At 42.8% G+C, this 18,402-nt stretch overlaps 1 protein-coding gene across 1 annotated transcript in view; it reads left to right on the top strand.

The window, feature by feature from the left end:
* GABRP (gamma-aminobutyric acid type A receptor subunit pi) overlaps positions 1-17,259 on the top strand; it is a 178,468-nt gene extending 161,209 nt beyond the window's left edge. The window contains exon 10 of the mRNA XM_077455241.1: positions 12,315-17,259. Within this exon, the coding sequence (XP_077311367.1) occupies positions 12,315-12,584 (270 nt within the window). The 3' untranslated portion in view covers positions 12,585-17,259. The remainder of the gene's footprint in view (positions 1-12,314) is intronic.
* Positions 17,260-18,402: the final 1,143 nt, after the last annotated feature.

Raw genomic sequence — 18,402 nt, 5'->3', positions numbered from 1 at the left:
CTCTTTTAGTGGCCTGTAAGCGCCTACCTCTCCTTGGTGGCTTTCCGGACATGCTGTAAATTTTGTTTAGAAAAACCACACTACACTGTATTGTGTACTGTGTACACCACCAGGAAAGTAGTAGCAACTGCACTAGGGGTGCACGGTACTGTGTGCACCAACAGAAGTGTAATAACAACTATGGGTGCACTGTATGTATTGTGTACACCACCAGGAAAGCAGTAGCAACTGTACTAGGGGTGCACGATACTGCGTACACCAACAGAAGTGTAATAACAACTATGGGTGCACTGTATGTATTGTGTACACCACCAGGAAAGTAGTAGCATCTGCACTAGGGGTGCACGGTACTGTGTACACCAACAGAAGTTTAATAACAACTATGGGTGCACTCCATGTATTGTGTACACCACCAGGAAAGTAGTAGCAACTGCACTAGGGGTGCACGGTACTGTGTACACCAGCAGAAGTGTAATAACTATGGGTGCACTATATGTATTGTGTACACCACCAGAAAAGTAGCAGCAACTGCATTAGGGGTGCATGGTACTGTGTACACCAACAGAAGTGTAATAACAACTATGGCTGCACTGTATGTATTGTGTACACCACCAGGAAAGCAGTAGCAACTGTACTAGGGGTGCACGATACTGTGTACACCAACAGAAGTGTAATAACAACTATGGGTGCACTGTATGTAATGTGTACACCACCAGGAAAGTAGTAGCAACTGCACTAGGGGTGCACGGTACTGTGTACACCAACAGAAGTTTAATAAAAACTATGGGTGCACTGCATGTATTGTGTACACCACCAGGAAAGTAGTAGCAACTGCACTAGGGGTGCACGGTACTGTGTACACCAGCAGAAGTGTAATAACCATGGGTGCACTGTATGTTTTGTGTACACCACCAACAGAAGTATAATAACAACTATGAGTACACTATATGTATTGTGTACACCACCAGGGAAGTAGTAACAACTGCACTAGGGGTGCATGGTACTATGTACACCAACAGAAGTATAATAGCAACTATGGGTGTACTGTATTGTGTACACTACCAGAAAAGTAGCAGCAACTGCACTATGGGTGCACAGTACTGTATACTATGTATATTAGTATACTCTAAGTATATTCTAAGTATATTAGAAACAGTACACCAGGAACAGCCTGCACTGAGATATAGCTAAACGGTATGCAGTGGCTATATATATATATATATATATATATATATATATATATATGAGATTATCTGTATATATATTAAATGCACTGCAGTTAACTGAACCGCCTGCAGTGAGATATAGCTAAACTGTATGCAGGGGATATATATATATATATATATATATATATATATATATATATCTATATATATAGATATATATAGATATATCTATATATATATATATATACAGTGCCTTGCGAACGTTTTCGGCCCCCTTGAACTTTTCAACCTTTTGCCACATTTCAGGCTTCAAACATAAAGATATAACATTTTTATTTTTTGTGAAGAATCACCAACAAGGGGCACAATTGTGAAGTGGAACGAAATCTATTGGATTTTTGAAACTTTTTTAACTAATAAAAAAATGAAAAGTGGGGCGTGCAAAATTATTCGGCCGCCTTGCGTTAATACTTTGTAGAGCCACCTTTTGCTGCGATTACAGCTGCAAGTTGTTTGGGGTATGTCTCTATCAGTTTTGCACATCGAGAGACTGAAATTCTTGCCTATTCTTCCTTGCAAAACAGCTCGAGCTCAGTAAGGTTGGATGGAGAGCGTTTGTGAACAGCAGTTTTCAGCTCTTTCCACAGATTCTCGATTGGATTCAGGTCTGGACTTTGACTTGGCCATTCTAACACCTGGATACGTTTATTTGTGAACCATTCCTTTGTAGATTTTGCTGTATGTTTGGGATCATTGTCTTGTTGGAAGATAAATCTCCGTCCCAGTTTCAGGTCTTTTGCAGACTCCAACAGGTTTTCATCCAGAATGGTCCTGTATTTGGCTGCATCCATCTTCCCCTCAATTTTAACCATCTTCCCTGTCCCTGCTGAAGAAAAGCAGGCCGAAACCATGATGCTGCCACCACCATGTTTGACAGTGGGGATGGTGTGTTGAGGGTGATGAGCTGTGTTGCTTTTACGCCAAACATATCGTTTTGCATTGTGGGCAAAAAGTTCGATTTTGGTTTCATCTGACCAGAGCACCTTCTTCCACATGTTTGGTGTGTCTCCCAGGTGGCTTGTGGCAAACTTTAGACAAGACTTTTTATGGATATCTTTGAGAAATGGCTTTCTTCTTGCCACTCTTCCATAAAGGCCAGATTTGTGCAGTGTACCAGTGTTCCAGTCAAACTCGTGTTCGGCCCGAACAGAAAGCTCATCCCTAATCTCTACTATACATTCTACACTCTACTGCAGATTCTATGTAGCCAATATATGAAACACTCACATCATTACATCCTGTGGCATGGATAAAATTCTTCTTCAATATCTGTTGATACAGACCTTTAATTTTATGGAAGTAAAATACTTTAAAAATGCTAGTAAGCAATTAAATGTATACTTGTCTCAAACTATAAAACATAATCTACTGGCAGCTGTGTGAATTGTTCCTCACCGCTGCACATTGGTTTACTTCTACGCTTTATTACCCTTCTATATATTTTATAATCTTAATTAATACAGCCAAGAACAAGTGTAAAGATCAACATCTTAGTAGGAGCCTCCTAAAAATAATTGCTCATTTTCTGCCTCTCAGAACAATAACTGCTCTGTGCAAACCGCAGCCGGCTTTGTACTTTGCTTGTCAGTGAACAAAATTGTCTTTTTTTCCTTTAGAAGCTATTCCTTCAAGTTAAATACTAAACCAATTATGACTTTCCAGTTGAAATGACCTTTTTTAACATGCTAGAATGTGGTAACTTTTTGCAAGGATCATGGATGTACACTGGATGACGCATTGAATGACATGTTACGTTTTCTTTAATAGAATTTGGTAAAATGAGCAACGGTGATGTTCAGTGATTCATGTACAACATTATTGAAAACTCTACTTTGATTCATTTTTTTTTTCCATAAGCTATCCAAACCCTACACTTTCCAAAATCACCTTATTGTATGAGTGTAGTCATTAGTGAAGGTTTATTGTATGTCTGTTGCCTCTACCTTGGAAAAAAAAAACTGACTTTGACTTGAACTGTAACCATAACTGGCAAGTGTGCACAAAGGGACAATAGAGAGATAAGCTGTGATATATGGGAGACAAGAGAATGGTTTGTGGAAAATAGGGCAGTAAAATCATTCCAGTTACAGATTAAAGAGGAAAGTTGGTAAAAAGAAAAAAAAAATCTTGCTTGAGGTACAAAATCTGAACTCTAGGTATAATCTTTATTGCATGCTTGGACCAGCTTGGATCAATAAAAGTATGAATATTCCATACTTGGTGGACCACTAAGAAGGCTGACAATTGCAGATGCAGCAGAAAACTCTATAAATTCTGGGAAACTAGTGATAACTCCAGAACAAATGACTTTCTGGAAAACAAACTTTTTATTCCGCTAGTGAAAGACACTCAGCCTGACTAGCACCAGCATGCTAAGTGTGCCCATATGGGCAGTTACAGCATATATATATTTCAACAATTACATAGACATCGTGTAGGCCTCTAAAAAGCTTGTTAGTGAATATCATCTGAAGTCTCTCAGCTATCAGCTACCAAGGGCTGTGCTTTCTGGCTTCACAGGAGAGAAGGAAGAGGAAGGGGGGTTAGATGCAAGTATTCGGAATTTAACTATTTACTAGTTACACTTACATGTACAAAATCTTACTTAGAACTTTCTACAAGTAAGAACAATTTATCGCTTTGCCACGTACTACCAAACACTCTATACATCACAGGTGACATTCAATGATGAAGACTTGGCAACCTACTTGGAATTCCGAGGTTGACATTCCCGTCCTCACTGACAAGTATAGGAAGGGACTAGACAAGCCTATCACCCTACACGAGACACTTAAAGCACTTAAATCTATGCAACCGGGGAAAACCCCTGGACCTGATGGGATACCAGTAGAGCTATACAACAATACCCTGACATCTTGGCCAATAGACTTTATGCCATGCTGACCGCAGCAGAAGACACACAGTCACTCCCACACTCCATGGGGGAAACAGTCACAACCGTTAGGCTCCATGCACACTGGAGCTGATAAACTGCAGTTTATTGGAGTTTGGGCGTTTTTTGTAAAAGCCCATAAACTCCACTCTATGTTAGGCTATGTGTCCATGCACACATGGAAGTTTTTTAGCTTTAATGAGCAGTGGAGTTTATTGGCTTTTTTCTGAACGCCAGAAATTTGCATTCAAAGTGCTGTTTTTCACCGCCAAAAAACGACAAACGCCGATAAACGCTCATAAACGCTTATAAACGCTCATTAACATTCTATTTTTTCAATGCATTGTGGGAGTTTGGAATGCACTGTGGGATTTTTGGAGTGTCCTCTGTGTATTTTTATTGAAAATGCCCATAAACGCTAACGCTAATAAACGCTCATAAACGCTAGTACAAAACGCTATTAAAAGCAAGTTTTTTCAACCAGCGTTTTCTGCCAGCAATCTGGCGTCCAGAAAAAGCTTTTTTGAGCTCCAGTGTGCATGGAGCCTAATTCCGAAGCTCGGAAAAGAACCTTCTCTCTGCCACTCCTATAGGTCAATTTTGCTGTTACATGTCGATGCTAAAATATTGGCTAAGATATTGGCAAACAGATTGAATACGGTTATCACAGCATTGGTGCACCCCAACCAAACGGGATTTATGCCAGGCAGGGGCACTGATATAAATCTCAGGAGACTATTTACCCACATAGCCAGGGCAGACGCAGAGGGGGAGGGACTGGTAGCCTCCCTCAATGCCGAAAAAGGCCTTTGACTCCGTTGAGTGGAGATATCGCCAGACTAACTTCAGTTTTGGTTGTAAATAAATCTTGTGGGTTAAATTGCTGTACACCGCTCCCCAGGTTAGGGTGTATACCAATGCTTGTCTCTCTGAGCCATTCCCGCTGCATCAAGGCACGGGGCAGGGCTGCCCCCTGGCCCCCGGGCCTGTTCGCCCTGGCCATAGAGCCTCTGGCCACCCTCATCAGAGCGGATGCTGAGGTACGGGGTATTCAAGTCGGGACTATTCAAGAAAAAAAGTCTCTATATGTAGATGACGCCCTACTGTATTTGGCTGACTCATCCACCTACCTTCAGAAAGTTCTGACCCTGTTTAACCGTTTTAGTGAATTATATGTATATGTATTAACTGGGATAACTAAAACCAGCATGCTGAAAATTATATAAAACCTGACCTATTAGCACACTACCCAGGGCATCAGGATGGGCTAACTTTAAATTGATATATAAAATATGTCAATAAAAAAGTTGCAAGAATATAAATGTAAATATAAACCACAGCTGCTGCTTTCTTTCAAAACAATATTATAAAATATATAAAAAGTTTTAATCCTGACAGCAAGAGTCCACTCTCTATATATAGCAGTGCATAATTATACACTTTCATTCAAAGTGACTTCTTACAGTGCCCAAGAAATGATGGTGATCGGAAACAGTTCTATTTGTGAAAAGAAGGGATACAGAGCAGCTTCCACCCCACGATCCACCTCTTGTGTTCCAAACGAAACCCCTTTTGGGGGTACACTCACCAAATCACTGAAAATCTGAGCCTTCACAATACCAAAACCAACTCCTCCTTGGCCGCTAGATGTCTCTGCTGCTAATATGGGGGTCCAGTATATCTGCTTCTTCTATGTAGGTACCGGGTGATCCATGGACGCAACTTGCAGGGCTGCTGTTGGAAATCTCGGGCCCCCCCGTACAGCCTACCTTCTAGATAAAAGCAAAGCGGAAGTATTTTTATCCTTCAGATGAAGAGCGGCGGAGAGGCCGATTAAAACTTTTTATATATTTTATAATATTAACTAGGATAAGTCCGAAACATTCTCACTCCATCCCTCCACAACCAAACCAAATTTCCAGACGCAGCTTAAATGGGCGGAGGAAATGAAATACCTGGGGATAAAGATCACAGCAGACTTAGGGGAATATACAACCCTGAACCTCCAGCCCCTTATGCAGCAAGTCAGCACCAAATGCACAGCTTGGCACTCGCTTCCCCTGACACCTGCTGAAAATGGTGCTCCTGCCCAAGTTCCTGTATTTTTTCAGAAACACCCTGATTCATATCTCCAGGGCTTTTTTCAGGAGACTGGTGGGGCAGCTGGGGACCTTTGTCTGGGTGAGACCTCCCAGAGTGGCGAAACAAATACTACAACTACCCCTTTCCAGCGGTGGACTAGTGCTTCCCAATTTTCAAATGTATTATTGGGCAGCCGTATTGGTCACAATTCGGTGGTGGTTCTCCCAGCCCAGACAAAATCCAGTGGTTACATTAGAAGCAGCCATAATGGGATCATATGCAGCTCTTAGTAAACTTGCATTTAGGTTAAAAACGGCTGACCCCTCAGTGACGACCCCCATGACAACCACAATAAGGGCCTGGCAGGAAGCTGGGGCGATATATGCAAAACCCTTTCACATATCCTCTCACATGCCCATGTGGGCAACCCTCTCCTGCCTCATTTCAACTCCTTGCCAGATCCCTCAGTATGGGCAAAAAAGGGGATAAAGACTCTAAAACACATAATCAAAAACGGTAAACTTATGTCTTTCCAGATCCCTTTACTCACTACCAGCCAAATTGACATTTCGATACTGGCAACTGGGCCACGCTTTTAGGGCCCAGTTCCCAGAGGAAATGACACTGGAGTCAGACTCAGTGGAGAGACTCCTGACCTTCAGAACAATGGGACGACCCCTCTCTTCCCTCTATGTCTATGTGACTGTAGCTCATGATATCAAGCTGACCCAATCCTTTGACAAATGGAAGACTGACATACACACTCTAGAGGACGAAAAGTGGGAGGAGTGTGTTTCCAAATACATCTCGACTAGGGATGAGCCGAACAATCCCAATCCCACCCCAGTTCGGTTCGCACCAGAACTTTCGAACGGACCGAAAAATTCCATCAAACTTTAGAACCCCATTGAAGTCTATGGGACTTGAACGTTCGAAATAAAAAGCGCTCATTTTAATGGCTAATATGCAAGATATTGACCTAAAAAGGGTTTGTGGACCCGGGCTCCTGCCCCAGGGGACATAGGTCAATGGCAATTTTTTTTTTTAAAACGGTTGTTTTTTGGGAGCATTGATTTTAATGACGATTAAAGTGAGGGAAAAAAAGTTAAATATTCCTTTAAATATCATGCCTGGGGGTGTCTATAGTATGCCTGTGAAGTGGCACGTGTTTGCCGTGTTTAGAACAGTCCCTGCACAAAATGACATTTAATGGAAAAAAAGTAATTTAAAACTGCTTGCGGGTTTAATGTAATATCTGGTTCCGGCAATACGGATGAAAATCATTGAGAAAAAAATGGCATGGGTAGCCCCCCCTGCCCCTTTGGGTCTACCCCATACCCAAATTAAAAAAAGGAAAGGTGTGGGGCCTCCAGGCCCTATATACTCAGAACAGCAGTATACAGGCAGTGAAAACAAGACAGGGACTGTGTAGGTTTGTGGTGTTAAGTAGAATCTGCTTGTAATTGGTACATTTTTAAAGTGTAGCTCCAGTCAAAAAATCTATTTTTAAGCTTTTTGGAAAACATAAGGAAGGGTTATCACCCCTGTATAATCTTTTGGGCCGTCTGTCTTTTTTCATCTCACTTCCTGTTGTCTCCTTCCGTTTGCAAGTAGGAGACGTTTGTAAGTTTGAAAGTAGGGGCCTGCCCTATATGCTCTGCAGAAATGTGGGCCTAAGGTGTAAGAATTTAAAGTGACTTTTGGTGGGCGCTGGAGCACCCTGCTGTGAACGATTATATCAAGAATTGTAATTACATGCCATTGTTGAACAGTGGTAGAAAAATTGGGCCTTTGGTGGTTGTGGTGGTGGTGGTGCTGGTGCCATAACACTATAAGTCCTCACAGTTACTCTTGGAACAGGCCCTGCTGTGAAATATTATATCAAGAATTCTAATTAAATGCCCCTACAGGGGCTGCAAAATTGGGCCTTAGGCACTGGTGCTGGTGCCACGACACTGCAACCTCTCCCAGATATTCTAGTTTTAGTGCAGGAATTAACCCTGCTGCAAAGCATTGCATCAAAAATTGTAATTACATGCCCCTGTTAAACAGGGGCTGAAAAATTGGGCCTTAGCCACTGGTGGCGTCACCCAGAACCAAAAATATTCTTCCAAGCTATCAGCAGGATCATTGAGGAGGAATAGGATAGTCAGTCAACATAACAGGACAGACACTCAGCATAAGCATACGCAGTATTGAAGGGATGTGACATTTCAAAAAAAATTATTTGGTTACATCAGCTTCAGGTGCTTGGTAGCTGGTGGTGATCCAAGACTGATTCATCTTTATGAAGGTCAGTCGATCAACCGAGTCAGTGGACAGGCGCACCCTGTGATCGGTTACAAAGCCTCCAGCAACACTAAAGGCTCCGAAAACATTCCGAAACAATGCTGGATGCAGGACAGGCCAGTAGCTCAATTGCATACTGTGCAAGCTCTGGCCAGTGAGCCATCCTCAAGACCCAGTAAGCCAGAGGATTTTCAGTGGGAAATGTGTCAAAGTCTGACCTTGCCCCTAGGTATGCCTGCACCATGTAAATCAGACGCTGGCGATGGTTGCTGAAACTGATCATACCTTGGGGCTGCAGACTATAAAATTGTCTGAACGCATCGGTCAGATGGCCACCTTCTCCACTGCTCCTTCTGTGACTGTCTGAAGCCTTAGCAACACGTTGTCCAGGACCAGGAGTTTGCAACCTCCCAGTCTCTGGGAACGCGTTAGACAAACCTTTCTGCAAGGCCTCCCGGAGATGTCTCATTCTTTGCTCCCTCTGTGACGGCAAGATAAGGTCCACAACCTTACTCTTGTACTATGGATCAAGGAGAGCGGCCAGCTAGTAATGGTCCCTCTCCTTGATTCGAAGAATACGAGGATCCTTCCGCAGGCTTTGCAGGATCAGGGAGGCCATGCAGTGTAGGTTAGCTGAGGCATTCAGTCCGGAGTCCTCTGGGTCACTAAGGACAACGTGATCCGCAGCCACCTCATCCCAGCCACGTACAAGTCCACGGGTTTCTTGGGACTGTAAATCATCCCTAAAAGACTGCTGCTGCTGATGCTGAGTGCCAGGCTCCACCTCCATGCTGACACAAGCCTTCTCCTCCTCCTCCTCCTCTTCATATGGGATGGGTATGACAGAAGGAACACTGTCTGGATAAAGGGGGCCTTGAGAGGCAAGGAAGTCCTACTCTTCCTGCCTCTATTCTGCCTCAAGTGCCCTGTCCATTATTCCACGCAGCGTATGCTCCAACAGGTGGACAAGAGGTACAGTGTCACTGATGCATGCACTGTCACTGCTCACCATCCTCGTGGCCTCCTCAAATGGTGACAGGATAGTGCATGCATCCCTGATCATGCCCCACTGGCGTGGTGAAAAAAAAACGAGCTCCCCTGACCCTGTTCTGGTGCCGTAGTCGCACAGGTACTCATTGATGGCTCTCTGCTGCGTGTGAAGCCACTGCAGCATGGCCAACGTTGAGTTCCACCTGGTGAGCATGTCACATATAAGGCGGTTCTTGGGCAGGTTCAACTCCTTTTGGAGCTCAGCCAGCCGATCACTGGCATTAAATGATTGGCGAAAAATGCACAGACTTTCCTGGCCTGCCTCAGGTAGCCCAGGTACCTGCCCAAGAACCGCTGCACCACCAGGTTAAGGACGTGAGCCACACAGGGCACATGGGTCAGTTATCCCTGTCGGAGGGCGGAGAGGAGGTTGTCGCAAACCACTATTCCTGGCTTAAGCTGGCATGGCGTCAACCACCTCTCGGCCTGCCCCTGCAGAGCTGACAAAATATCTGCCCCAGTGTGGCTCCTGTCCCCCAAACAAACCAGTGCAAGCACGGCATGGCATATTTTTGCCTGCGTACTTGCGTAGCCCCTTGAACACCTACGGAGCACCGCTGGTTCCGAGGACAAAGCACTGGAAGAGGCCATGGAGGAAAAAGAAGAGGAGGGGATGGAGGAGAAAGGTGTGTCACAACCAGTAGTAGCATTTTGGAGGCGTGGTGGCGGAACAACCTCCAACACTACTGCACCTTGTCCTGCATCCTTCTCAGCTGCCAGAAGAGTGACCCAATGGGCTGTGAAAGATAGGTAATGTCCCTGTGCATGCCTGCTCGACCATGAGTCAGCGGTAATATGCACCTTGCCTTCCACATGCTGGTAGCAAGCCAGAATCGCCTTCGGTGAGAAAAAGTGGCGTTTGGGGACCTGCCACTGAGGCACCGCACATTTCACAAACTCACAGAAGGGGGCAGAGTCTACCAACTGAAAAGGCAGCAGCTGAAGTGCTAGCAATTTAGCCAAGCTAGCATTCAACCGCTGGGCGTGTGGATGGCTGGGAGTGAACTTCTTTCGACGTTCCAGCAGCTGGGGCAGGGAAATTTGCCTGGTACAATGGGACGCCGGTGTACTGCTATCAGAGTGCCTACAAGTACTTGGCTGTGACACACCTAATTCTACACCTTCATTCCTCTTAGTGCAGGTTTCAGAGAGGACTGAAGGTCTAGTGGGGTTGGAGATCCCAGCTGATGAGGAGAAAGGAGAGGTCCGCTTTGTTCTTTGGTGTGGGTCTTTAAGGTACGCTTGCCAAGAAGCTGCATGGCAGGTCAACATATGTCTGGTCAAGCATGTGGTGCCCAAGCGGCTGATGTTTTGGCCATGTGAGATACGCTTGAGATATATGTTGCAGATAGCAGCGGTGCGATCTGATGCACTCGTCTCAAAAAAGGCCCACACCAAAGAACTTTTGGAATAACGCGCAGAGGCAGCGCCCTGCACAGGCGGAGCTCTGCTGTGTGATTCAGTCGGTGTGCTGCCCCTAAGCTACCTGCCTTGTTGGAGATGTGCCTCCTCCACCTCTCTCCTATCAGGCACCCATGTGGAGTCAGTGACCTCATCATCCCCTCCCTCTTCATCACTGGAGCAAACCTGGTAGTATGCTGCAGCTGATGGAACATGACTGCCAGATTGCTGTCCTTTTTGAGCATCCCCTCTCTCTGCGCTCACACTACTGCCTTCCTCTAGCTGGGTATCATCATTAGAGCCTTTAAAACACCGGGTATCCTCTTGGAGCATGTACCCAACACTGTGGTCAAATAGTTCGGAGGACTCCTCAGGAGGACATGGTGGGTCTAGGGAAGGAGTGACTGATGACATTGAGACGAGGGAAGAGGATGCATTGGCAGCTGCTTTGCTAGTACACTGAGCTTGGGTGAGAGAGGATGAGGAGGATGAGGAGGGCTTGGTCATCCACTTTACCAAGTCTTCGGCATGATGCGGCTCAACACGTCCAGCTGCCAAAAATAAGGACAAGCGTGTCCCATGGGCACGTGCTGATGATGTTGCACTGCGTCCACGACCAGCACTGTTGTCCCTAGACACAGAGCCTGCTTGCCCTCTTTTATTGGCTCGTGACTGTCTGCCTCTCCTTGTTGGCCTTCCAGACATAGTAATGGCCTGCAGGGAGATGGGAAAACCAGCAATTGGGTAGCTTTAGGTGCAAACTGAGCAGATGACATAGTACACCGACTGTAATTACTGCAGCTGCCTGCCTGTGTTACAGAAACAGAACAACACCAGCAATAAGGGGTAGCTTCAGGTGTATACTGTGCAGGAGGCACACAACACCCACTGTAAATGCTGCAGATGCCTCTATTACAGAACACCAGTAATAAAGGGTAGCTTCATGTGTATACTGTGCTGGAGGCACACAACACCCAGTTTAACTGCTGCAGGTGCCTGTATTACAGAACACCAGCAATAAGGGGTATCTTCAGGTGTATACTGTGCTGGAGGCACACAACATCCACTTTAATTGCTGCAGGTGCCTGTATTACAGAACACCAGCAATAAGGGGTATCTTCAGGTGTATACTGTGCTGGAGGCACACAACACCCACTTTAACTGCTGGAGATGCCTGTATTACAGAACACTAGTAATAAAGGGTAGCTTCAGGTGTATACTGTGCTGGAGGCACACAAAACCCACTTTAACTGCTGCAGATGCCCGTATTATAGAACACCACAATAAAGGGTATCTTCGGGTGTATACTGTGCGGGAGGCACACAGCACCCACCCCAAGTGACGTTTAATACCATCTGATTTATATTTTACAGAATGATCCAGAAGAAGAGGAGATAGATATGAATGGAACCATTGCAGCAGTTTCTAGCAGAGAAAATGTCCAAACCGAAGTCGACAGCAACAGAAAAAAGAGGAGCAAGGGCAGCCACCTCGCCATGTCCACTTTGAAGAGAATCCTGTGTATTTTCTATTGTTTCCAAGTTGAAAACCCACATCAGATAGACAATTATTCCAGACTCTCCTTTCCTCTGAGCTTTATAATAGTAAATGCTTTTTACTGGGTGTACTATCTATATTTCTAAACTGTTTTGGCTTATTTAAATCAATGGGGATGGCCTTATTGAAGTGCAGAAATTGTGCCAAGGCCCCAAAGCATCGTGAAGCCATGTGAACTTGAAGCAGGTAAGATAGGTGATGCTTTCACTAATAAAGTGTCCACTAAGTTGCTGAGCTCTGAACATTCAATGTATTTGGGGAAATCCTTGACATACCAGATCATTCTTTTGTTTTGACATGACTTTGTACCCTTCTCTGATCCTGTCACCCTGTGCAGAAGGCTTGTTATTTTTAGGGTTTTGTAATCACTGGCAAACAAAAATGTAGACATAAGGGATTACCAGATTATTATTAGAAATAACCGCATTAGGCCCCTTTCACATGGCTGTTCCGATCAAGTCCACCTGTACGTTTTCATGGCAGATCTGAACATAAGTTTAGTGTTATTTAATGGACAATCTATGCTAGTCTATGTATATCAAATTAGCTTTGAGTCTATCTAGGTCCAAATAAAAAGAAAAAAAAAAAACACGGAAAAGTTTTGTAACCTTTTCCATTTTTTAGCATTTAAACATGACCGATTGGAGGTAAAAGAATATAAATAAATGTGCATTCTTTTACATCTGCCTCCCCATAGATCTAAGATGGGTCCATCAAGCTCCATTTTGAACTCTATTACAAGAGCAAGTTAAAAAAATAAACAAAAGTGACATCCATTCTGTTCTGCAGTGTTTCAGCAGAGAATTTGTACATAGATCCCCTGCTGATCAGAATGGACGCCTGTCTGAAAGGACCATTTCACACCACCAATACTAAGTGGTCCATCTGATCTGCTCATTTTTTTTTCAAGGGAATGTATGATGGTTTTGTATATAAATTCTTTCTCTCTTTATTTATTATAGTCAGGGATAAATAAATATATGTTTAAAAATATATATACAGTATATATATTTTATAAGTCCGGTAAATATAGATTATTGCACTTTAATTTTTGCATTCTGCTTTTAAGTAAGCAGATGGTGCTTAGGGCTCGTTTTCACATTTACCTAGGCTCTCACTTTGCTGTAAAGCCTGTTATTTTGACACAGGTGCTTGAGACTCTTCAACATTGACTCATCTCTTATTGAATGGCTCAGTTCAAAGTTTCAATTGTAAAATGACAGGCAGCTACTGCTGAGGTGTCTATGTAGCTATCCCATAGTACCCTGGGAATCCCTTGTCATTTATTAAATGTTTATTTATTAAACAAAGATTGTATATACAGTAGATAGTGAAAACAGGCCACAATTCAGTATAGTTTTCTTTTAAATGATACCTTTTTTGTAAGACAGTGGAAGGCAGCTAAGTAGATTACGGATCTGTGATGCCCCTGGGCCCCCATTAACTAGTAGACAACACCAGCAGTGCCATGTATGCCAGCAATAATACCCAGGAGTAGGCACAACACAATCCTAATGAAGATTTTGATTTCATTATTTTAATCTCTGATTCACAGAAGTCTCTATTTGAAGGTAAAGAATAAAATGTATTTCTAAACACATTTTTATAAAAATATCTTAAGTTATCTTTCTTCTGTGCATGGTCCACCCTAGTTTTCTAAGGATAAACAGCAGGGAAGGACACAACTTTACAGTGACGCTTACTACTACATTATATGCTCAATCAGGATCTGTGCAACGTTTAGGACGTGGGTCCAAGAAAGGCACAAATGTTTTTTATGAAGTCAGTATGCAGTTCATTTACCCTAAACATTCCGTTAGGAATTTTCCTGATTAGGACTAATTGATTATGCCAAATGCTAGTTTCCTTGATATTGACATTCATGCAGCTGCTTTCATATCATTGTTCACTCTATAGCAAGGACACAGCGACAACACAAATTGTAACATTGTCCATTCAAGTACAGCTAGCACAACATTACAAAAGAAATTTAATGTTTGCTGTTTTTTTCTGGGAGAAATTCAGAAAGTGTAATAGAAAGCCTGAAAAACAGCATTTACCCTTCCTATAGAAACTGCTGTTTCAGGCTCCTTGGTGGCTCCTCACATTATCAAATACTGAATCAGATGCTGGCTCAATTATGTGATCTTGGCTGAAGAAGCATAATAGAGCAATGGTCAGAATGAGATGGCCAATCAGCATCAGCCCTCAAGCCCCTTCAAATAAAATCACATCACAAAATGCTGCCTATAGCAGTAGTTTCTTTTGGATTGGTACATTTTTCAGCCTATTAGTCTTCCTTTTTTTCCAAGAAAGCCTGTTACCATACATTTATCTTAATAGAAATCTGTAATAAAAGAAATACATAACGCTGCCATTGATGACTTTGTTCTAAGAATACCAGGTGCCTGGATGTACTGGCTTCAATACTTTGAGTCACTGACCTTGAAGAAGCCTGACAGTTGGGAAGTCAGAACTCCTGATCCACGTATGCATTCCAATTCAATGATATACAGTAGAATGTACTGAAGCCAATGGAACACCTTGATACCCAGTAAATATATAGAAACCAGGTCAACAGCTTCCAGTAGACTATTGTTCTTTTACAGTACAAGATCCTTTAATCTGCCCCCACCTGCAGCCTAAACTGTACCAGCAGCCCCAGGCAGCTATGGTAAAGCATTCAGTGTGTTGTAGATCCATTTTACTCTGGATTGTCTCACCACAATGGCTGGCAGCCACTGCAAATAGAGGTATCAGCTGATGGACTTTCTAAGGCAGTCTTTCTAATTTAGGGTTCCTCCAGAGGATGCTGTGTTCCTTGAGCAATAAGCAACTTCTGCCTCTCAGATGGGTAACCACTGACCACAATGATCTTGTAAGCTATCTGTAAAATGTAAGGACCATTCTTCAAAGTGACCATCCCAGTAATGCACTGTGAGCTGTAGATATAGTATTAGCATAGATTTTAACAGGGGTTCCCTGAGCAGTTATTTCAAAGGCCCCTCACTGATAAAAAGTTTGAGAAAGTTATTTAATTGGTTCATCCATATTAAAAAAAGGTTGATTAAGGCTGCTCTAGGGTCTTCCCAGACAGTCTAAGAAGGCACAAAACATATTGTGGAAGTAATGGTATATTTTATGAAGCTTTTTGTCTATCATTTCTAGAAAAAAACGTGACCTTGCTAAAATGTACTCTCCACTGACAGACAACAGAGCAAACAAAATGCAATATTAAGCAGTATTTGTATGTAAGACACACTGGTGTTACCCTTCCTGCTCCACAACAAACAATTCAAATTTTCCCTTTTAACAAGAAGGGTATAAAAGTAAAAAACAGCCATATGGGATTTGGGGCAAGCTGAAGTCACATACCTCAGTGGTCATCAACCCTGTCCTCAGGGCTGTACTTAGAGAAAAATAGGGGCTGTGATTGTTGGCTTTTTTGTGAAAATTCAAATTGCCCCATGGTTATGAGCCATCTGCTACTGCAGCCTCGATTAGCATTTCACTTATTAATTTACTTTACATTTATTGAACAAAGTGCAAGGAACTATAACTATATTAACGTGTGTAAACTATAGCAACGAATTGGTAATCAGTTTGATTTCTGACTGGTTGCTAATTACTGTAGAGTAGGTTATTGTGCTTTGTTCAATACCATTATGGTTGATGTGCTTGACACTTGTCCTCAAGGCACACTACCACCAACTGACACAGTGTGTGTTTTTTCTACTGCCAGAAATTGTCAAAGTGACAAAACCTTTCTTTGGCCAACGCAAAGTCAAAGAAAATGGCCACGTTTTTTCCCCTTCCCAGTAGCATGTATTCATCTTTTCTTGACAATGCTGGCCCTATATAGGTTGACAGGATTTACCATTTCATGTTATGGCTAAGCATGTAACTTATTCTCCTTCTCATGTCTCTTGGTGGCCCAATGTCATGCCATGGGAGCAGGGAAGGGGACCATAGCCCTTTGTAAGCATCAGGAAGCCATCGTGGGGCTTACGCAGGTAGTTCTTTCCCCAGCAGAAAAAAATTAAGTTTAGAAATAGTTGTTGGTGAGGTAGCTAACTAAATGTTAATTAACTTTGTCCTGCATTTGCAAACATAGAGCACCTTGTCCTACCTGCTAGTGTTGATCTATAATTGGCAACCATAGTATAAATATTAGACTCATTTTACATATTTGCAATGATATCTTATTTACTGAAAGGTGTGATCAGCCAACATAGAGCAGATCTATCAAAACTGGAAAAAGAAGCACCCAAGCAAAAGCCAAAAATAATGGCAATACCTATACCCCCTGTGAAGATAACTGAAAAACACACTGTGGGCCTGGATGACTGGGGATGAGCACCACCACCTTAGTCAATAACCTCACAGGGTGTTAGTATTTATTTGCGTGTGTGCCTCATGTAGTGCCTGTGTGATGTCATTAGCTTTCTTTGAATGCAAAGAATGCATTGTAATGTTCCATCCAAAATATGGCTGTCGCTGTATACTGGTAACAAAACACAGGCATTTTGCATATAAGCATTTTTATTGTATAATGTATATAGCATATTTATTAAGATGTATTTAATTACTGAAAGAAGTGCAATCATGTCCTCTGCATCAGTTCTTTGTAAGTAAAATTACTTTCAGTAATGAGTATTTCCTTAGGTTGGATTATTAAATGTTCATGTACTGTATATACACATGCTATTGTAATATACATTTTTATTTGTATGTACTTATAACTGATTGCATTAATAAATAATACAGCATTGTATATACTTATTACATAGACCTCGTTCTTGTTATTCATATTTAATATGGCAAAGCACAGGTTTTCTTTATAGCTCATTCATTGCAAAGGAAATTACACAGCATTTCAGTCAGTACACATTGTGGCTCATTGGTTTAACATTTACCTGCAAATCATTTTTTCATGTGACTAGTGGCCGGTTCACACTTCTGTGGAGAGATGCATTTTTCTGCAAAATGTTTTTCTCTGTGGGTAGGGTGAACCTACCCTAATGGTTTTCTTGTTTTCTCTTTTATATTCTTAGAACCTTTTTATATACAGATTTAGCTCTTACTCCAGTTCTTTCTCTAATGCCGCGTACACAAGATCGGACTTTGTGGAGGACCAGAGTGCATCGGACAATTCGATCGTGTGTGGGCCCCAGCGGACTTTTTCTTCCCAAAAGTCCGGCGGACCTAGAAATAAGACTGGCTTCAAATTTGTCCACCGGATTCGGCTTTTAGCGGACAATCCGTTCGTCTGTGTGCTAGTCCAACGGACTAAAACCAATGCTAGGGCAGCTATTGGCTACTGGCTATGAACTTCCTTATTCTACGTCTCCATGTTCGAATCCATCTGACTTTTGGAGTGATCGTGTGTGGCCAAGTCCATTCGCTTGAAAGTCCGGCGGACCTCAGCTGCAAAGTCCATCAGATTGTGCGATGGACCAAGTCCGCCGAAAAATCCGGTCGCGTGTACGCGGCATAAGTTGAACTCTGATGGTGTGCGCTAAACAAAACTACAACATGGAAAACTTTTGTTTAGTGCAACTTGGTGAGACACAATCCATCATATTGCATAGTGCTGCAGCCAATGGAACCTAATGAAATGTCACTATAGAAAAAAAGTTTGCCACAGCTAGCTGGCTGTACTGTTTGCGGACCACATCCCTAGTACATATAGTAAAAAGCTACGGACCAAAAACAGTAAAAGTAAAAAAGTACACATTTATTAACATGCATAACAATGAACAACATTCAGGTGAAAATAAAAACAAACACATGTGTTGGGGGCAGAGATGGAAACAGCTGAGACCAAAAGCCCAAAACTGTCAGAGAGAGCGCCCGGCGGGTTTCAAAAAAACAGTGCAGATCTTGTTCAGGGACAAAAGGGCT

This window comes from Lithobates pipiens, unplaced genomic scaffold (assembly GCF_037356315.1).
Source record: "Lithobates pipiens isolate NorthernLeopardFrog02 unplaced genomic scaffold, aLitPip1_a1.2 Scaffold_25, whole genome shotgun sequence".
Lineage (NCBI taxonomy): Eukaryota > Metazoa > Chordata > Amphibia > Anura > Ranidae > Lithobates > Lithobates pipiens.
This window is presented reverse-complemented; position numbering and strand designations above follow the sequence as displayed.